At 40.5% G+C, this 22,148-nt stretch overlaps 2 protein-coding genes across 4 annotated transcripts in view; one reads left to right on the top strand and one right to left on the bottom strand.

The window, feature by feature from the left end:
* Nucleotides 1-9,811, bottom strand: part of STN1 (STN1 subunit of CST complex) — a 42,357-nt gene extending 32,546 nt beyond the window's left edge. The window contains exon 1 of the mRNA XM_041415909.1: nucleotides 9,678-9,811. The gene's annotated coding sequence lies outside the window, so the exon portion shown is untranslated. The remainder of the gene's footprint in view (nucleotides 1-9,677) is intronic.
* Nucleotides 9,812-10,565: 754 nt separating this feature from the next.
* Nucleotides 10,566-22,148, top strand: part of SLK (STE20 like kinase) — a 49,649-nt gene continuing 38,066 nt past the window's right edge. For all 3 annotated transcript variants that reach the window (XM_041415285.1, XM_041415288.1, XM_041415287.1), the window contains exon 1: nucleotides 10,566-10,715. In XM_041415285.1, the coding sequence (XP_041271219.1) occupies nucleotides 10,566-10,715 (150 nt within the window). The remainder of the gene's footprint in view (nucleotides 10,716-22,148) is intronic.

The raw sequence follows: 22,148 nt of genomic DNA on the forward strand, positions 1-22,148 counted from the left end.
CTACCATGCTAGCACTGACAATTTACACTGGAAACAGCTCCTAAACTGTTGGAGCCAACCCAGTGCATTAAAACAACTTAAAGGCATCACTGGTTCACTTGAATAAATTAGGCCAGAAACTGTGGCTGTCAAAAACTGCTCCATAGGTCAGCCATTCCTGCCACAGACAAAGCAACTTGTGGAAAGCAGAGCAGAGTCTACAGCTGGGTTTTGTAACACCCTCTGTCATCTGAATTGAAATCATCTGTGTCTGAGTCAACACCCTATGTGACAAATGACTATTATTCAACTCTTCATGATCAGCAGAGGCAATTCCAGCATGGTACAGTAAAACCCACCATTTTTCAGGAAATGTTTTTAATTACCTACAACCACATACAGCATTTTAAATAAAAACCAAATAAACCCATTGTATTATTATACAAGTAAATCTTACTGAACTGGGAAGTAAAGCTTTTTGTTACAGTCACTATGGAACAAAGATTCTAGACATGAAACTCACCCATAGGTTTTTAAAAAATACATAATTAAAAGAAAGTGTCCAATACCAGTAACAAGATGAACACCATCATTGAGCCCAAAACACTTTACTGAAAGACAAAAAAAAAGGCTCCTGGAAACAGCTGTTGGAAAACTATCAAACAATAAGGTAAGGTCAGTTTGGATCCACCTCCTACCTGGTTATTCTATTAGAAATCAAGATGGGGCAAGCACTTCCAGTCTTTCACAGTAAACCACTTTCTGCCTCTGTCATGTTAAATCCTGTCAATTTTGATGTTGCATGCTGCATGTCTTGTAGTTCTTATATGTAAGTACAATTCCAATTCAAAGACATAGTTTCAAAACAAAATTAAGAAATCTACAACTCCTCTGAACTTCCAGAAGTTTAGCACTTCCTGACATGTTACTTGTACAAGGGTTTAACATTTGTCTAAGCTGTTCAGATAACAATTTACCAAAAGGAAGAATTTTTTTTCTTAAAGATACTCCTTGAAATTCTAAACATTGTATGTCTTTTACTTACATTAGTTTTTATTACAATACATTTCACTGGTAAGTGAAGAGCAAGACAAGAGGCCCATCACTGCAACCTTTAACCAGTGGGGATTCTAGCAATCCAGAAAGGCATAGCCCACAATGCCCATAAGGCAGGATATAGATAGGGACAAAAAAGCTGTTTTATCAATAAACTGACATGGCTGTTGTATAACAGTCTTCCAGTGGAGTTAATGTCTCCATGTCATAACTTGTAACATGTTTCCCTCCCTCTGATTTTACCTTTCCACAGCACTGCCTGGAAAACCTTCTGGACAGGTGCATGTAGCTGCAGAAGATAAACAAACTGGCTCCTCCAACATCCACAGTCTTGGAAGGAAGGGGGACAAAGCTTACAGCCCTAGATTGTCTCCTTTTGACATTGAACTTGTTTTATATGCAAGCTAAACCTTGAAACAAGGCACTCAATTTTCCAAAAGCATGATTCTGAAAAAACTAACAGGGAAGTGTGTAACAAAATAAACAGTAGAAGTAGCTCTTTCTGATCCTTGTCCCGTGCATTAGATACAATTTCCCATGGATCAAGAAGTCTGTGTGGGAGAACATGCACTGGAACAGTTTGCCCAGAGAGGATGTGGAGTCTCCCTCACGGGAGACATTGCAGAACTGTCTGGACAGAATCCTCACTAATGTGGTCTAGGGGGCCCTGCTTGAGCAAGAGCTTGGATCCTTCCAACCTTATCCATTCTGTGATTTGTAATTTACTGCTACAACACAAAGGAGTTAACTAACTCCTTTGAGGGAAAAGAGAATAAAAAGTTAGCTTTCCTACTCTGTTTCAGCAGCGTAACTTAGATTTAGTGTCACTTTCTGAATGAACATTTTCAAATTTCATAAATTTTCACAGATGTGACAAGCATCAGTTAATAGCTTTCTGAGGCTACTGTGGCTGTGAACTCCACAAGTTTGACTCAATTTCTGCAAGCATTCCTGTCCATTTCCCTCCCTCCCCTTTCAACTGGTTTATGTATCTGGTCTAAATTAGAACAGCTACTGGAATAAGTCAGAATTTATATGAACATTCATATGAACATTCATAGCACTACAGAGCACTCCATTACAACCTGAGATTTCAAAATAATTAACCTATGACTTGGTTTTTGCCCATTTTTAAAAACTTGTTCCAAATCCCATTGAAAGGCACTAAATGGACAGAACATTATTTAGATACTTGAAAGAAAATACCTCCCCTGTGGCTGTAACTTCTTCCATGAATCACTGTCACAGTTAACATGATAAACTCATTACTATTTCCGACTTCTTAGTATGTAAAGAAACCAACAGCCTTTTATAAACTAATTTAAGTGTCTCCTTAATTGCATTTGAATTTGAATAAATGCCATTTCCTACCGCATGCTCTGAAAGGAAGTCACTCCTGTATACTCTATCCAGAAAAATATATTACTGCTCAGTCAGAAGCCACAGGAATTATTTTTCATGTAAGTAATTTTATGTCCTGCTACAATTCAGTCCATGCAATGTAATGGGCTTTTTTGGCTTAATCCATAAATATAGCAGTGTACTATAAAACGTAATTTTGAGGACTAGCTATTAAAGATTCCTTCTGTCAAAAAATAAACATTTCAGGGCACTTGAGACAAAAAGTGCATCACATCACAATACCCTGTTCTGTCATAAGCAAGTGCTAGTGCCCAAAGTTTGCACAGACTATTGTTGGACACTCAGCAGCTGCTGTTTGCCTTAACAATTGCCATATTATTGCAGCTCCACTCACTGCTGCTGTACCAAGATGAGATTCTACAGGAAACCAAATTCTACTTTACAACAGTCAACTATTTTTTTGCCTCATTTTCGAGATAAGAGAGGAACATTGCACACACAGAAATTAATGCAAACATGGTTGTAAAAAAAATAACATTATGCAATGAAAAACTTTGCTGTTTTTTTCAATAAAATAATTTAATAAACAGTTGGTATCTCACATTCTGTGTTATTTCCCCTTTTTACTAGTAGGCATATCTACAATATTATCCCATTGCAATGTCTCTTAATGGGATATCACTAGGAAATCAATAGTCTTTAGTGTTATCTTTTTGTCAAAATTTCCTTTATTGTGCATGTAGGAAATGTTCCCTATTTCACAGAATGTTATATTTTTAATAGTAATTGTAGAAGGCATAATAAACCTCCTGGTTATGCTTACCATGGCTGGGTCTGATGGCTGGCCAGCCAGCCATTAAAAAAAAAAAATCATATTACAGAACATGTTATTTGGTCCCAAGATTCCAGAGCTGATCAGGATCACAAGAGAACACAACGTCCATTCTGGAAAATAAAAGACTCCTGGGAAACAGTGAAAGAAAATCAGGATTTACAGAAAGAAAAGCAGCAATACATGTGGGCTTTCTGTTCAGACATTTTTTTGTGCCAGTATTGACTGAGAGCAATACTGAGATGCAAAGCTGTCTTTATCCCTTAATAAATTTCTAATCCTAGCTACTATGTGAACTAATGCAAATTTGAAAGCCACAAACAAAAAGAGCAAATCAGCTCGTGACTGCTACGCAAGAGGAAAAGGTCTAATTACCATCTGGAGGAAAGGCAACCATTTGCAAGACATGCTTTCAGTGATTTAACTAAAGCTTCTAATAGCTATCAGATGGAGGAGGCTCCACAAGTTTGAAATAATTTGCTTTGTGTTCAGGTACAGCTTTGATCAAATAAATCTTGTTTCAAATGAAATATAACCTCAAATTATTAAAATGGTTAGAAGGAATACAGCACTATAGGTAAGAGTAGTAGTATTTTAAAGGACATTATTATTATTTAAAAAAAGAGTGTTCTAGATGGACTTAGTTCTGTGTGGTTCTGTGAAAGATTGTTAAGCCATCACAATATGGAGAGAACTCTTATTAGACTAACTACTGTATGAAAAAATGTACTATCCACCAGTGCAGCTCAGTATTTTAATATTAACTGAAAATTCCTACAGAAGGGACTTTTTGAGTTAAATACAAGCCAAAAAGCATTCTTGAAAAGCTTTATCATGAGGATCTGAAGTTCTTAATTGCACTAGTCAATTAATCAAAGAGAATCAGCTATGTAAGTTTCAAGTTGTTGACGCATTTCATTAAATCTGAGATTTGCTTCTCACTCCCCTACAAAGACATGTGACTATTTCTGAATGTAAGTCTTGAAGAGGGTTTTCTTGCAGATGAACTGGAAGCAATAAGAAAAAAAAAACCACTTTTTTTCTATAGCTTCAATAAAGTCAACATGTTAAAACTTGAATGCTTTTGACATGCCATGTTTCCAAGAAATATTCTTGTATTTTTTGTTGAAATATCTGATCCTTATTCAAACTTTGATACTTAAATTATTGCTTTTCCTCTGCCATTTAATTTCAGATAAAGTCTGTTCAATAAACCATCACACATTTACTTGGAAACATTCAGGTAATTTGGCAATTTTTATAGTTGCTCTGTCATCATTCCCAGAAATATTGCTGCCATCAAGAGAAAAGCACTCCAAGAGTTCTGCTGGCAGTGGAGTCTCCATAGGTAGGAAGAACTCCCATTATATGTTGCCAGAAAAACACCTCACACAGTCAAACACTGTGATAAAGATAAGTATTTAAAACCGGGAAGGTGAATTGCTCTGTGAAGGTACATTTCCCCACTGACTGCTGAAAACGTACGGCACATTTAGATTAAATACACAGACTTTTCTGAAGCCAAAATTAGGTTAATACTATCCCTAAACGTTTTAATATTCAATGTTTTTTACTGCAAACATTGAGTAATATCCTCATATGTTCAAGCTTCCAAATGCCACATGTTTCTATGGCAATTCTTAGATTAACTGGTCCTGCAGTAAGGCAGTAAAAAAACCCAAACCATGTAATAAATAGTAATATACCCAGGTTACTGATAGGAGCCTGAGTATGGATCCTGGCTAATGAGATATGGGCAAGCTCTTGAGTGTCCAAACTCTGGTATTATTATTTTTTCCTGTTTATATTATTTATGACTGAACTATTTCTGTTACTCATATCATAAATGCTCATAAACTACTGCGTACAAAACTAAGTCTTTTTGTTCTGCATAACAGAAAGAGAAGCCTGTAAGGCACAGCTCTACCAATGGTACATTTACTAGAAAGCCTTCAGGAGTGTTGTATATGCAGCATGTACAGGACATGGAGTCAGGCCCAGCCAACATGGCTCTCAGAAAGGCAAGTCCTGCTTGATCTCCCGCCTTCTCTTTATGACTAGATGATCCACCCAGTGGATGAGGGAAAAGCTGTGGATGTTGTACACCTGGAGTTCAGAAAATCTTCAATACTGTGTTCCACAGCATCCTCCTGGCCAGGCTGGCAGCCCACGGCCTGGACAGGGGCTCTCTGCTGGCTACAGAACTGCCTGCAGGGCCGGGCCCAGAGCGCGGTGAGCGGTGCCACAGGGCTGTGCCCAGGGATCAGAGCTGGGTACACCCTGTTCACGCCTGTATCCATCATCCGGATGGGGCATCGGGCACACCCTCGCTAAGCTCACAAACAGCACTACGCCGGGCAGGAGTGTTGATCTGCGGGAGGCCAGGGAGGCTCTGCAGAGGGATCTGGGCAGCTTGGATCAATGAGCTGAGGCCAGGGGTGTGAGGCTTAAGGAGGGGAAGTGCCAGGTCCTGCCTGGGTCACAACAGCCCCATGCAGGGCTACAGGCTGGGACAGAGTGGCTGGAAAGTGGCCCAGAGGAAAAGAACACAGGGGCACTGATGAACAGCAGCTGATCAGGAGGCAGGAGCTGCCCAGGCGGCCAAGAAGGCGAGTGGCATCCTGGCCTTTATCAGAAACAGCGTGGCCACAGGACCAGGACAGTGATCAACCCCCTGCACTGGGGATCACTCCAGTGATCTAGAAGCTGCATTGGTGCTTAGACTGAAATGAGCCCAACAGAGCACAAAATGTTAACGTTGGGAACAGAACAGAGGAGAAATGGCAGAGCCGATGAAAAAATGCCACCACACAACTAGAAAATATCAATAAAAACACAGGGTACATCAATTAAAGAAAACAGAAAGGACAGTGTTGAGTGCCAAAGGTGACAGACAGATTAAGATGGATGAAACAAGAATTACACTCCAGATTTAACCACAAACAAGCCACCTGTGACCTTAGAGCAGTTCAATAAGCTCAATCACCAGAAAGAATTTTGGAGATCAGTGAAAGCGTGGGTGGACAGAAAGTCAAGACAATATAAAAATAAACCATTAAATATTTTGAAAGAACTGAAAACAGTATGTAGGACTGCAGCAAAAGGGCAATAAATCTTGTGAGGAACACATTTCAAATTAAATTTCTGAAGTGTTTACTTTCAATTAAGAGAAATTGGAGCAGTTTAAAAGAAACAACTTAAAGAGGGAGTTAGGAACAGTGGCAAGTGTAAGTGATTGAGTCAATGAGAAAGGATGACAATATTAAGCAGCAGGAAGTATAAAGGAGATTTCTAATTCACAAAGAGATGAAAAAGACTGTCATAAAGAGTTTACAGCTATTTTAAGCCAGTATATTTGATGCACAATCAAGATAGCTCTTTAACATCTTTACTTTAACATCTTCCTCTGACATTTAAAGGAAGCAATGAATTTTCAAAAAGCATTGCTTTAAATTCCTGAAGGAGAAATTTTAATATAATTCACTTTTACCTTTTTATCCTTACCATCTGGAAACATTTACAGTCGGTAAAAACTCTAGCTATCAGGAACAAAAGAAACCACACACACAAAATCCAGACTTCATACAGACTCCTCCAAACCAGGAAGTCACAGCAAATTGGGAAGGATCTGCTACTAGCACTTAACCTTCACCTTATGGAGTTTATTTTCAGGATTGAGTGGCATGCTGTAACTCCAGAGTGAAAGAATAAGGGAAAAAATGAGACGGAGTCAAAGTTTTCCTTTTCATATATCCTGGTTTTATCTTGAATTACTTGTTCAAGAGTAAAAAAGAAGGTAGATGTCGCCCTGATTTTGTAAGACTTTGTTAAGCCTTCTGATGTTTGCATTCTTTCAACAAACTTTCTCACACACAGTTCTGTAAATAACCTATGTTTTGCATTCTTTCACGGAGGTGGAGAGAATTGATGGACCCTTGGTCTGTCCAGTGGCATTGGAGAGGTGGCACTGTCACCCTCCAATCCACTGTCACCTTTGGAAAACTATAAATGTTGGAGTCAGAAAATAAAGTTCTTCTTCTTCTTTTTGTTCCCCTCGAGAGCAGCAGTGTCTGTGTCATCATTTCGTATCTTATCACAACAGGTAAAAGCAAAGCTTTATCACTAGATTAAGTGCTCCTTTCTTGTACCAGACTTTCATCTTATATTTTCAATGTTATATGAATTAAAAGCTCTCAGGAAGACTCTGTTTATACAAGTCCAAAGCAGCACACATGCAGTACCTGCTAACGTTCAGCCATTGGTAGGACGGCACCGTTCTGCTCCGAGCGAGCCTCCTCTGTCCCACTGGAACTGCCCCACGGCAGAGATGCTGTGTGTGAGCTCTGCACAGCTCCGTGTTTGTAACAGAGCAGGGGCAGAGATGCTGTGTGTGAGCTCTGCACAGCTCCGTGTTTGTAACAGAGCAGGGGCAGAGATGCTGTGTGTGAGCTCTGCACAGCACAAGATTTGTAACAGGGCTGAGGCAGAATCAGGCCCTGCTATCCCAGCCCACAACTGCCAGCTCAACTTCTCTTGTTCGCATAGAACTTACCAAATTTTCTTTTATTTTGCATTTCTTTCTAGTTATTACAAATTCTAACATCCACACATAAACACCCCCCTGCCCCCTTTCCTTTCCTCCTTTTCTTTAGCCTCAAGGTTCACTGCCATTAACCCTGAGGCTAAAGAAAAGATAATCCTGCCTCAATACAAGGAATTCATGCTATGGCTTTGGATTCCTTTTTCCACCCCATCCTCTACCAACCAGTCAGTTTAAATAAACCTACAGAATTAATCCCAAAGCACTTTTTATCCAACAAAGAACAAGTTAAAATCAAAATATTAAATGACAAATATTAATGAAAACTATTATTTAAGCCATTATTGTATTTTAATGTCCAAATCAAAGCTATCATCCCACCTGAAAGGGCAAAAGAAAAATTACAGAGAAGAAAAAGAAACTTAACTTTAAAAATTAAGATATGAGAAGCTAAATTGCCGCTGGTAACAGTCTCCTTATTATTGTATTTAATTCAAACTACCTGACTGAAACTTGCCTATGAAATTAATAGGTGGAGCCAGCCAGCCAGATCACAGAAGATAAAACAGATCCTTGGGATTGCAGTTGTTTCTTGTTTTTGTCCTCACACGCATAAACAGTCTTGGTTTTAACACCCTCTGGAGCAGTTTTACCTTTTGTGGCAGAGCTGTCAGTACAAGGAACCCATAAAGCCGAATATAATTTTTGAAAAACAAACGCTGATTATTACAACAAATCAGTTTAGCAAGAGTACTTGAAAGGCTCTCTATTCACAGGGTGGGACTACCCATGAAACTGATTTTATACAGTTTAAAGAAATTGACTCATGACAGAACACTGTTGTTCAGTTCATAAATGCTTTGTGTCAGGGGCATCTCAATGCCTCATTATTATTACTGAATTTACACACGGACTTACGCTCCTCATATAGCAAACTATTGTCACGCTAATAAAATGGTCTGGGGAATGATGCACACCAGAGGCTTGATCTTCAGAAGCTCATCATGCAGCTTAAGCTAATGGCAATTGCAGGCACTGAGGTTCATACGAGGATACGGCATTACACGATTTTCCCTGGGTGTTTGTCTCACTGTCAGATGTCTCTGAGGTCTCAGCATCGCCTCAGCTGTTGTTTCCAGCCTGTCCCAGCCCAAACTCTGTCCCCAGGTCTGCTAATTGCCCCTAATCCAGGCAACGGGAACGCCTCTTGCTTTCAAGCGAGGAAACGCCCCACACTGGGTGTCATGTACACAACACAGCTATTAAAATACAATTATACTTCAGGGTGAGGAAGGAATCACTTGTGGGAAGAGAAGGTTGTGAGATAAGGAAATTCAGGCCTGTCCCAGTGATTAAATAAGATACCGAAGATACCAAACGGGCAGCACGAGAACATCGCACCCTGCTGTGACAGAAGACTAACCAATAGCAGGTCCAGGGACAGCCCCGGACCACAAACAAAAGAAAGTTTTCAAACGCCGTCTTTTGCCATCGACACTTTCCCCAGAGCTCCTCGTCCAAGCCGCAGCTCCCCAGGAGGCACTGCCTGCCCACACAGCACACAGGGAGCCCCTCAGGGCCCCTCGGCTCCCGCGGCGGGCCTGGGGACTCGGGGCACGCAGCCAGCGCTGAGGGGAAGCTGCGCCCCGCCTAGGGAGCATCGCCTTCTGCCTCAGGGCTGGGGACACCCCCCTGCACGGGACAGCGGCGCGGGTGTCCTCCGGGATCAGAGGAAAAAAGGGTCCCTCTGCCACACACCCCACCCGCAACGCCACGCAGCCGACTAAAGGGAAAGAGGGCAGAGGGAGGGAAGAGCGCTCGATCCCCGCGCCAGCGCTGTCGCTCTGCTTTGAGCTACGGGGGGGGGACGAGGGCGGCCCCTCCATCTTGAGCCAGACACCGACTTACCCGCCCGGAGCCTCCGCGCGCTCCTATTGGCTGGGGCCTCCGCGGCAGCGTCACGTGGTCAGGGCAAGCCCCGCCCCTTCCCCCCGCCTGTGCCGGGCCCGAGCCGTTGGCGGGGGAGGTCCGCGCGCGTGCTGCCGGTGCGGCGCGTGCGCACGCGCCGGGGAAAAGGGGGGAGCGGCTGGGGCGCGCGCTGCTGCGCGTGCGCCGGCGGCGGAGCGGCGGGAGGGGCGCGAGGCGGTTCCGGGAGCGCGGGAAGAGGGGCGGGAGCGCGGGGCGCACGCGCCGGCGGCGGGCGGGAGCGAGAGCGGAGGGGGCGGAGGCGCCGCCGGTGCCGCCCCGCAGGAAGCGGAGCCGCCCGGGCCCCGCTCCGCGACAGGGCGAGGGAGCGAGCGAGTGGGAGAGAGGCCGGCAGAGAAGCGTCATTTTCCGCCGCGGTGCCGCTCCGCGAGGACACCGGCCGGGAGCCTGGAGCAGGGCAGCCTCCGCCCCTCGCTGCATCCGCCCCGTCCTGTGAGGCGGGACGTGACCGCTCCCCGCTGCCCGGCGCGCAGCAGCCGCCCCCTCCCAGCGGAGCCGTGACCCCTCCTCCGGCTCCGCCGCCGCCCGTCCCGAGGAGGGAGCCGGCACTTGTTGCTGCCGCGATGGTGACCGGCCCGGCCGAGTAGGGACCGCCGAGCCCGTTCGGGAGAGCAGCGCCCAGCCCGGCCCCGTTCGGGGCATCGCGGGGTGTTGTCTCCCCGCAGCGCCCGGCGGTGACGGCGCTTCCCGGGCGACGCCAAGACTTTGGTCTCCGCGTGGGAATCGCGCTCGGCATCACCGCCCGCGCCAGGTGGTCCCGGCGGGCGGAGGGGGCACCGCCGCCCGCCCCATCCCTCGGCTGCAGCCAAAATGTCCTTCTTCAACTTTCGCAAGATCTTCAAGCTGGGCGGCGAGAAGAAGAAGAAACAATACGAGCACGTCAAGAGGGATTTGAACCCTGAGGAGTTCTGGGAAATCATAGGAGAGCTGGGCGATGGTGCTTTCGGGAAAGTGTTCAAGGTAAGGGCGGGCGGCGCGGGTCGCTCGCGTTCTCATAGCTGAGAGGTGACTCGGAGCGTTGCTGGTGCCTGCGGCGCTGCCTCGGGCTCCCTGTGTGCCGGCTCCCTCCCTCGGGATCCCTGCTGGCAGCGCCGGCTTCGGCTCAACTTGGCGGGGGCGCTGAGCGCTGCGGGGGGACGCGGCCGGAGGCAGAGCGGGGCATCCCGGCGCCTCTTGGCCACGGAGCCTCGTGAAACTAAAGATAGAAAAGATCTATTAGGTCATTGTCCCGCCTTGTGCTCCACCCTGCCCGCTGCTGGATTGCTCACTTCTCTGTGTTTTGGGTTTTTTTGGGACTCGTGTGCAGTATGGCTCCCAACCTTACAAAGACTGCATTTTCTTAGATCCGAAGTTAATTTTTTATTTTTTTTCCCCCTGTACGGAAGGAACCCCATGAACAGTAAAACTGACTCCTGTTCTTCGTGTGTAGTGCACAGAGGCAGGCTGTGGTCGCTTTAATGGGCATTATCCCATCTTGTTCCATGTGGAGTTGAATTTAACAGCTGTGTTCTCCTGCCTTTCCCTGAGTGCCGTAATCCATGTGTTGGATCTCCTAACTTCTCTCAGTTGTTTGCTCTTTAAATCTTTAAGTGTACTGGTACAAGTAGGGTTTTTAAGGATGCTTATCTAGAATTTATCAAGCCAAGTAGACTACAATGACACAGATACAACCTTGCTAGTGTTTGAGAAGAGTTCAGCTTTCAGACAAATCTTCAGCTACTTTGCCCCTTTTTAAAAGGGTGTTAATGCTCCGTGTTTGGTGTATGGATAGCATGGAAAAAACATCCTTACGGATAAACGTGAGAGAATTGGGAACTGACATGAATTGAAGCTCTGGAGCTGTTCTGGAGACTAAGAAAAAATGGCATGAGAGGATGGCATTTACAGTGTTTCTGAGAGCTAATTCGGTCAAGAAACATATTTAGAGTACTGCATTTGAGAGTTTATGAAATCTGGGTACTCATGAAACTTGTGCTATTTTTGGTAGAAGTTATTTTAGGTTCTGTTGTACTGTGGTGGTATCACCTGTTTGTGTATTTGAGCAGAAGTGCCACAGTACGGTCAGAATGTTAGGTGGGGTCATTTCACCCAAGGAATTTGTGTCAATGTTCTATATTAAGAACATGTAGTTTATTTAGACGCTGGTGTAGTACACAATCTAGATGATGGTTCTTATGTCATTTTTGAAGATTAGAATTCTGGGTTGTTTTTTCTTAAATGACTGTGAATATATCTGAAGTTGCTCTATCATAAAGTCTGCTCACCACAAAAACATAACTTCTTTAACATAACATCTTTAGAGCGCTTGCAGAGTATTAAAGTTTTAATTTGAGCTTCATAGTGGAGTTTTGATTCCAATTTTTTGAATATATGCCTCAGATGTAATACTAAATGTGTTTTCCACTTCCCCTCCCATCCTCAAACCTCTTCTCTCTTCACCTGCAGGCATGTCTGTATTAGCAATAGTAGTTGAGGAAGGTGTCTAAGCAAGGCAGCTGGTAAAATCTGCATTTCAGTGTACTGTGTACACAAGCAGGAGAATGTTTGCCACTTGGATGTCATTTTTCACTTTGAGATTTATTTCTGACTGAAATGATAGAGTTCACTGTTGAAATTGATTGTAGGCAGAATTACGATGTGGTTACTCTGGTCAACTTGTTGAAGTTTGCCCTTATGAGAATTAACAGGCGGTATTCTTGGAAAAAAAATTCCCATTTTAAAAAAAGTGGTAGGTTACTGCATGTGTTCATCAGCATTCTTTTTGTTTCCATGTGGTTTGAGAAGGAGGCTTACACACAGATACAAACTGTACTTGGGTTCCTGCACCCAAGTGTGCTGCCCAAGAAACAGTGTGGAAAGCAGGAAAGGTGTGTAAGGTTGTTCTTCCATGGATGTACACCTCACATGAGAAGCTGCAGGAATAGACATTCAATTCCTTTCCAAATTTTGAATTCAAAACTATAAGCCAGAGCAAAGCTCTCAAGAACGCTTGAAGACTTTGTCTTTCGGTAATGGAAGTGTGGGGGTTGGGGTTTTCATTTTGTGTAATGGATTTTGTTTTATTTGCCAACCTCCCCATCACCCTAGTGTCAGTTACATTTGCCAAAAGTACATTTGCCTTTGTTTAAGATCTTAGGATCTGTGTGTGACAGCGTTTTGGCAGATGCATGTCAAAATGGAATTACCAAATAAATAAGTCTTTGTATACTTTGAATTTCTAAAAAGTAGGTTAGATTGGTTGCATGCTATGATTTCCCATAGAGGGGTAATTAGTGTAGTTGTGTAACTGATCTTCTGAACTAAGTGTCAAATATTTAAGTAAAAACTCAAAACCAACGCCAAATGATTGTGACAGTACTGGGAAGCCTCCCTGATTAAATTATTTACTTTAAAATGCTGTCCAGTGATAATTCATTTTGTGTACAGAAGTCTTAAGGTCATTGAAAACTTGTGATTCATTCTCCTTTGCAATCAAGTACAAGGATCTTGCTTATTGTTTTAATACCTTAGCCAAATTTCTAGAAGAGCTTATTTGCTTTGAAGCTGTTTGTTGCAGCATTCTAAGGGTCTTTGAGTTCTGACAATTCATACATTTGTATTCACGAACTTCTAAGTAATGTTTAGAAAGACTCTGTTTCAACTGCTGTTGCAAGTCTCTTGTGATCAGAGGAGCTCTATAATTGCAGATTACTGATGGCAAAGGTTTATAGCCGTGTAGCACGTTTTATTCTGGCCCTTTTCAGGCTCTTCAAAGAGGCCACTTTTAGGCTGTTTTCTTTTTGCTCTTGGCTAATGAATAATGGTGTGGATTTCTGTCCTTTTACAATTTATAGGTCCTTGCAGTACTTCAGTGTCAGGTGATGGCCCTTGAAGAGAATTTCGAGTTGCCTGATGATAGAATTTTTTTTCCAATCTCTTTTATGTGCTCTTCATGGATTATTCAGAATTACTGAGTGGACTGATAGAGTTCTGATGGACACTGGAGGCTGATTTCAACTTTGAAATTTGGCAGTCAGACACAAAAAACTTCTAAAACAAAAGAGGGACAGTTTGAAACTGCTCTTGATTTGATTAGATGAAGTGCCCTGAAAAAAACACGGGCTCTTATTGTAATTACAATCAGTTTGCTTCAGAAAGTAGTTACATTATTATATCACATTGCTGTTTAGTGTGTTCTAGTACCCTATTGTGTCAAATCCCAATTCTGTGCACATTGTAAACATTGCTTTAAGGTAGATCAGTGTGTTCGTGACTTTCATCAGCTTTAAACTATTTTCTTAATTCCCAGAAGTAAATATTCAGATGATGTGAAAACAGACCTTTCAAATGCCTGATGTGATGTGTGGCTCTTTCTTGCTACAGATATCTGCATTTTCATTAATGATGTTTATCATCCTCAGTTTAACCTTTTGAATTAAATAAAGTCTTGGGCCTGTGCTTCACTAACATTTGCCAACCTCCTTTGGCTGTAAGAACATTGTACACTCACATACAAGAGTTACACTGCAGAAAGGCATTTTCATAGTGCCTAGTTGTTGTCATCTCTGAGCTCTTTATTAGAGGATACTCTTCCAAGAAATTAATGTACTTTTGGCCATGATATGATTATTCTGGGTACCATCTGCATAAATGTACTAATTTTAAGTCTTCTGTAGGAACAGATTCTGTAGAGGTAAAACATATGTGGCACTATACACTATAAGACAGAGTATCTCTATATGGTATGTGTATATAGAGATAGTATGTAATGTATACACATTTTTTAATTCTTATTAGGGAATCCTTTGGACTTGTCTAGCTTGGAATTTCATTCAGTCTTCTTTGTTTGAACTGGAGTGTTCTGCCCCTTCATAATATTCATTACACTAAATCTAAAATGTTGGAAGCATTGTGTATACAAAGTTGTCATAGGAGTTCAGAAAATAAAATAAAGACTTAATATGAAGTTACTAGCACAAGTTTTCCAGTTCTGAGCAATTAACTGGTGCTTGGCTTAAAAAAAAAAAATCAGTTTTTTCTTTAGGTTCAGAGAAGAAATTTTGTGTGAGCTGATAACCCTAATCATGGTGAACAGCATTACCCAATTGCATTATCTTCTGAAAATTATAACTGCATTAAGTGTTCATATTTACTTCTGTTGGCAGTAGTGGCCAGTAGCAGCTCATCTCTGGCTGGTTATAGTGAACTTTTGACAACAGTGACAACAAGTGAAATAATCCAATGGTGTTGCTTCATTTAAGTTTGTGTATCTGCATGTGAAACTATCTTATCTATAATGTACCTATATGACTTACAGGACAGCTTGATTTTGCCTTAATGTCTTCTATAGCAGGTAGAAACAAATAGAATTTTTAAATAGTTATTTAATAAGACTGGACCAATTATATCATTTAATGAATATGTGTTCTTAATTCCTTTTAATATTTAAATATGACCTGACTGCTGGTAGCTGCTTAGAAGTAGTTTTTTGTGTACCACTAGCGCATAATAACTTATTTTCTAATCCTAGAAAATACATTAATTAGTCTGACCTATAAACAAATTAAGGACAGAGCAAGGAGAATTCATACTTTCTAATTTCTTTGGTCTTACAGCACATTGTTCTAAATTCCTGCAGTTGGATATTTCAATATTAAGTTACCCAGATGATAGTAGTGTGTCATGCTGCTTCCTAGGGTGGATATCTTTTACATCTGTAACCTAACAATCCCAGAAACAGATTTTGACCACTTATTTAATATCTAAGCTTGAAGCACAGATAGGCTTTGTTTTTTCTACTCTTTATCTTTTTACTTATGTGGTGTCATTAGTTCCACTAATTCTTTAGAAGAATTTGGTAGAGCTGTTGAAACTTTGCAGACATTCCTTTATGAATGATATTGTTCCCTCTGGAAGGATGTTGCTTGAGTTTATCTGAAGTCCTACATGGTTGGTACTAGTTGGAAGATAAACTCAGATTTGAAAGTTTCCAGTCAAACACGGTGTTTCACAAATGAGTTTTATGTGATTCTGCCATGAGCCCAGACTTGGAAAGAAATAGCAGGTGAAAATGTTCTAAATTGAATTTCAATACAGAAGAATGAATCAGTGGTGCAGAACTCTTGGCAATTTTGATTAAAATTGTTTGCTATACAAATATGTTTTCTTCTAATTTATTTTCATTCCTAATTGACTATATAAGTTGACCTCTCATTAAACTGGAGCAGTAGAATGGTGCAGTTGCCCTCAGGAGATCTGAATTAATAATATTCTCTAAAGTGCTGTGTTGCTTTGTTTAGCCATTGAGGCATTAGTAGATAGAGGAGATATGAGAGTTGATTTACTCTCAAGAGAGGAATGTATAAGGTGCCAATATGACATTTTAAATATTTAGTGTAAGTAAAATAGAACTAAACTTTCCTTAAAGCTTGGTATGAACAGTGATCTCTGTAAAAGTAGCCTGAGTCCTGCGGAGCTGCTGTGAATGAGGGAAAAAGATGCATGACAGTTCATAGAAGGCAAAGGATTGCAATCTTGCTGATCAGCTTGGTGCCATGCCCTACAATGTTATCTTTCTTTTCACACTATTGCAGTTTTAGCCTGATTAGAAGACATCAGATAAGGAAAAGGCAGCATCACTGTTTTCAACTCTGGGAAATCTGTCAAAAGGAAAGCTTTACAGAGCTCTCTACACCTATTGTCACTCGAGTAAGTTTTCTGAGGAAATGGTAGTGCCAGAAAGTCATCTGTAAATTTTAGACTGAGATAACTTTCTTGACTGAAATGGCTACTTGTTATTTACTTTTCCTTTTTGTCTGTAGCAAGGAAGTATTCAAAAGGAGCAGAGCACATGTCTCTCGCTTTTTTGGACATATTTGCATCACTTGGCTTGAAATCAACATCACAATACTGAGCTTATGAGTAATGTATTGTCTGTCTGTTGCATTTGGAACTAAAACTGCAGACAATTTGTGGAGGATAATTATAGAATGCTTATGATCAGTTCTTGGTAAGGTAGTCATCTTTTCCAAGGTGTGAGCATAGTTATGTAAACTGTTTAAAACTCTTAAGTAAATAGGAACTCATTATTTGATTTTATTCATGTTTATTAAGTTCCCTTTTGTTTTTTTCATGTCATCTGCTATATCATATTTCTTAGCTAACTGTTTGTGTAACTGTTTGGACTGTGGTTTCTTGTCTGGAAAGTAAAACTTCAGATTTCAGGCATAAGCTAAATGTGACTGTTTCAAATCAAATAGATTGCAGAATGAAGCTTCTTTAGGCTGTTCTGACTTAGTGAAATAATTCTTCTATCTTAAGTCACATGCAGTCCTTTTAATTAAATAATTCTGCTCTGGGTTTTTGGGAGGGGTTTTTAGGTATTTGGGATTTGTTAATGGTTTTATAGGGAATGTGGTTAAACCTTTAATGATTGGCAGGGTCCTCCAGAGCTATGAGCCCTCAAGTAGTAATGCACGTGTTACAGTGTTGCAGAGCAATAGTTGAAAGGTTGCTGTTGCTAATGACTCAAATTATAGTTTTGACCACCCTGTAAACAATATTTTAGAAATAATTTGTTGGGTTTGTATTTGCAAATATCCCAATCCCCAGTCTGAGATTTCTTTCTATTTGATTTTGTAATTGTTTAAATTGAACGCATTTATGAATTCCATGTTTCATGGGCCATGACCCACGTTTTGAGAATCTCCTAAGATTGTAAACATCATTTTCCTTCAATGGCAGTTGCGTCTGTGTTCAAGAGGAGTCTGTAATTAAACTCTCTGATTTGAGATTTTAAATACATTCCTTGAGACCCTGGTGGCTGATGTGTCATTTATAAATACTTTTTCAGTCTTTGCTGGTTTGTGCTTCCCCAATAACCTTTAATTATATTCAGATTATACACAGAGTTGACAAATTCGTAGTGTCTCACCTCTTTTGCCTATTGTTTTATTTTACAGTAGTTGCCAAATTAGTCAACTACAATGCTTGTGCTATCTTTTCTTCTGATACTGTTTGGATTGTTCCAGTTTTCTATGTTTAGTGATGGAAAAGCCATGAAATTTACAGTTAGAAAGCAAAACAGATGGAATTAATAGCACTGAAAGCAGATTGATGTAATAGCATAGAGTAAAAGAACTGTTGTTTTATAATTTTTCTCCAAAACCGTATAAAATACCCCCTCTAGTTCATATTTAATGACTTTTTAGCGTGATTGCAGTATGGAATGCTTGAAAGAAATTTTAAGTCTCAGATACGTCTCAAATGTGTCATGTGGAAATAAGAGTTGAAAGAAGACCCAGTATTTGTGGAATATGTTTGAAGGATGTCAGGCAATAAAATTGTCTGATATTCAATGAAAGCTAGTAGGCTACCTCAAACCACTTTGTAATGGTATTCATGCTTCAACAGAAAATGAAGGCTTTACTGGAAATGTTAATTTCTACTGGCATTTCAGATTTTCTGTTGAATATGCTCTACATACCTGACACAAACCAGCTGAAGTATATGCAGCACAAGATTTACCTGAAGCAAAAAAAAATTGCAATTAAACATTAATGTAAGATTTTTTAATATTTAATTCACCTGCTTAAACTACCATACTTGGTTTTAGGAGGATATGGTGTTTCTTGAAGGAGTTTTCAATGTATGTAAATGCAAGTTAAAATATTAAAGTTATAGATTTGTCCCTGGTAGTGTTGTTGTTTGTTTGTTTTAAAACTATTTTGGATTAAGACTGGATTTTTCAGTGGTTTGTGGGATTGTATGTGTGTTTATAGAGAGGTTAATGTAAGGCAGCTAAGCATGAATTGTCAATTGGAATCTGAGTGAGACAAGAAGTATTTCCTCTCTGCCTTACATGTTTATATTTTTTAGCCATTTTCTAATTAGGTGATTGCCTATAGCCTAGAGCAAGAAATTGCTCAAACATAGACTCATGCTTGGATCAAGTTCCACATAAAATGTAGCTGTAAAAATATTCTGACTACCTGAGGCATGCTGGTCTATGATATGATTTTCAAATTTTACTTAATTTTTTGTGGAGAAGAACATGAAGAAGTGAAAAGTTAAGACCATACTGCAATATTCAAATCAATTTATTGATTAGTGTTTAAAATTTGCTAAATCTCTTGTTACTGCAGAGGACAGACTGTTACCTTCGAGTGTCCATCCTGAAAATTTGTCTGTTTCAGAAAATTAGAAAACAAAGGATGCCATCGTGAATAAACAAACTTTATTGTTTTCAGAATGATTTTTTCTGAAGCTGCAATAATGGAGTTATTTAAAATGAATGGGTGAACAGAAAATAAAGGTTTTTTTGTGGGGGAACCATTACCCCAGAACTGAAATTGTGCCTTACATCACAACTGGATTACTTGGTATGGAAGCAATGGTGAATCCCCATCCTAAGGCAGAATTGAGTTTTAATCAGTCTAAATCAGTAATGATTTGGGAGACACTGTCCCTTTGCTTTTTTCATATCTCCTTGAACGGCCTTATAGATCTGAGACTTCCTTGTTTAAGGAGGACTTTACGGAACTGGTTTTGTCTCTAGAAATGTTTAGTCATAGCTGTGATTCAGAAAGTGTTCTGAGGAAAGTTACTGTAACTTTGTTAGTGATAATGTAATAACTTGGCAGGACTTTTTATATGGGATTTTATTGTTTCTTTATCTCCTAGGTAATGGTTCTCCTGAAACAGATTTATGCTGTAAAGCCAAAGGTTTTTTCTGACATATCTACACTTTGCCTTATAGAAGAAAACTTTTAAATTGTATTTCTAAATAGTATTTTACCAGGAAAAGAGTTAATACCTTTGCAATCAAAAGGCAGTAAAAAAATAATGGAGAAATGTTAATTGAGTGCCTCAGCAAAAATTAAAATGGTGCAGTTAACCCTCATCTCCTTCACAACCATTGTCTCAATCAGGATTTATTCAATTCATATGCTGCCTTTTTTGATTTTGTAAAGTTCAGTCATGTTCCTGCCCCACCTTCAGCTTTTCCTGTTTGAGGCCCAACCTTTTTAGTCTGCTTACTAGATGACAACTGCTTGACCCTTTAGTAGTTTTGATTGTCCTTCTCATTCTCTTACTTGCTTAACTTCTGTGGATGCCCCAAGTCGTTCAGTTCATAATTCAGGCAAAAATTCTCTGGTTTTTATTGCTGGATAGTCAAGGCTCAGAAGCTCAGGTCTGTGCAGCTACAGCACACCATGAGCTGTGCTCCTCGTGGGGAAATATAGTTAGAATAGTTTGAACAGGAATTATCCCCAAAACCAACTCAAATCATCCCAGTAATGTGGCGCAATGGATACTCTCAAAGTCAAGCCAAGCTTTTTTAGACTTTTACTCTTTCCAGCTAGTTTTTGCTATTAGTGGAGATGTAGTAACCAAATTTAAAAGTAACTTGTCTGCTCTTTTTCATCTCTCTGGAAAGGAAAGTGTGAAAACTTAAAAATCACCATTTAAACAATACTGACAAGTGTTTCCTGTTGACAGGGATAGCTGGGGTACCTGGCAATGCCTCCTTTGCTCTTGGCTGTAGCTCGAATTTCAAACTGTCTCGTGGTAGCAAATATTTCAAACTGTCTCTTGGTGTTCTGGTCAGCTTAAGCTGCTTGTTGATTTTTGTGTTGCATTTGAATAAAAACAAACAAAAAGCCCACACACTAGCCTTAGCACTTAAAAGTGAAATATAAAAAGGAGCTCATGTACAGGCTTGTTTTCCTCTACTATTTGTGGTGTTTGTTTCAGTGTTTATTGATGCTGTTGTAAATTTGTGGCCTTTAGTGGCCTGACCAATATAAAGATGATTATTCTGAGTCCCTAAAAAGCACCAAAACTGTGTGGAACTGTGATATTTACTAAGTGAAACAGTCAACAACACATTGCTGCCCAAAGTAGTGCATTTTAGTAAGTGCAGGAATGACACTGAAATGATGAGTGTCAGGGTCTTACCGTGACTCTTCTCCACAACAGCTGCGGACGGCGCAGGTCGGTGCAGGTTCTGGCAGGGCATTGTCCTTCCCACATCCTTCCTTGTGACAGGCCTGGTGCTTGCCAACCCCGTGCTGATCTGCTTCAAGAACTAAGCCACGCAAAAGCTGATTGTCCATGTAATCTTCTTGGCTGCCCAGACCAGCTCACGAGAGGGCCAGACAAGTGATGCTGCTAATGTAAGGGAAAATTGACAGCACAGTGTCAGCATTGGCTTCAGTAGCTGTCAAAGGGTGGCAAGTTAATATTCTGGAGTTGTTAGGGTATGTCAGATAAATGCCTTTTGTCAGGGCAAAAGGAAAAATAGACCTGTTCTTGTTGTAGGAGCGGTTTGCTGTTAGCAGCTACTAATCAAAAGGTATTTGTGGAAAATGCTGGTGGTGTTTTTATCAGCCCGTGGTTCTGCCCCTTAGCACCACTGATGTCCATGCTAGGTGCATTTTGTTATTTAGGCATGTCTTTAACTGCAAATTGACTATAAGCCTATGATCCCCATTTTAGTTCAGGTGGTGATTCTCTTTTCTACTTTAGGTATGCTCAATAACTGCTGGAAAAGATTGAAAATTTTGTAAGACTTCTTATTTGGCACTAAATCTACCTCATATGAAGAAAGTACAGAAACTGAATTGGAGTGAGTAAGGTGTTTTGGAGAAGGAAGAAATTTGATAATTTTCCAAAGGGAATGGAATTCTTCATTCCCTCTCACTGTACAAATATGCAACAAAAGATAGTCCTCTGCTTCAAAAAGCTTTCAGGCTAATAATAAATTTTTAAAAAAATCCATAGTGATAGAGGGAGAAGAAGATTAAAGAAATGAAGCCGTTTTCCCTGAACAAAACCTCCTTGTAAGAGTAGTGCAACATCACTGCTTGAGCACATGGACAAAATAAAGCTTCCATAATTCCATGAAAAGTAACATTGCCCCACTGTTATGAGGCAAGAACAATGCTTCCTCCTGAACATCTCCTGTGCTTAACTGCTCAGTGTTACTGTGACTCTCACCAGGTCTGTCAGAGGAAGAACAATGTTCCAATGTTCCGTGAAAACCTTGTAGTGATAAAATATAATATAAAGCTTATGTTGATAAATGTTTGTTAGTTGCACATGTCTGAGTAAAGTCGTAGGCTTTCCTTTGCATATTTTGTGCATTGAGCTTTTCAAAGACTTGAAGAATTTGGTCTTGATTTGTTTATCTGGATTTTTAAAAAATTATTTTATCAAGTTATGGAATTATTCCCGTGGCCATTTGTGTTTATCGGTAGAATTCTAGTTAATTTCTGAACAAATTACACTAATCAGTAAAATGTCAAACAGCAAGTGCATAAAACTTGAGAATTTGAAAAACATCATCAGTAGCATGCGTCTAAATTAAAATTTCCTTTGAGAATTGCTGATAAGTAATAGGATTTGCATTCA

This window comes from Onychostruthus taczanowskii, unplaced genomic scaffold (genome assembly GCF_017590055.1).
Source record: "Onychostruthus taczanowskii isolate IOZ18803 unplaced genomic scaffold, ASM1759005v1 scaffold5, whole genome shotgun sequence".
NCBI classification, from domain to species: Eukaryota; Metazoa; Chordata; class Aves; order Passeriformes; family Passeridae; genus Onychostruthus; species Onychostruthus taczanowskii.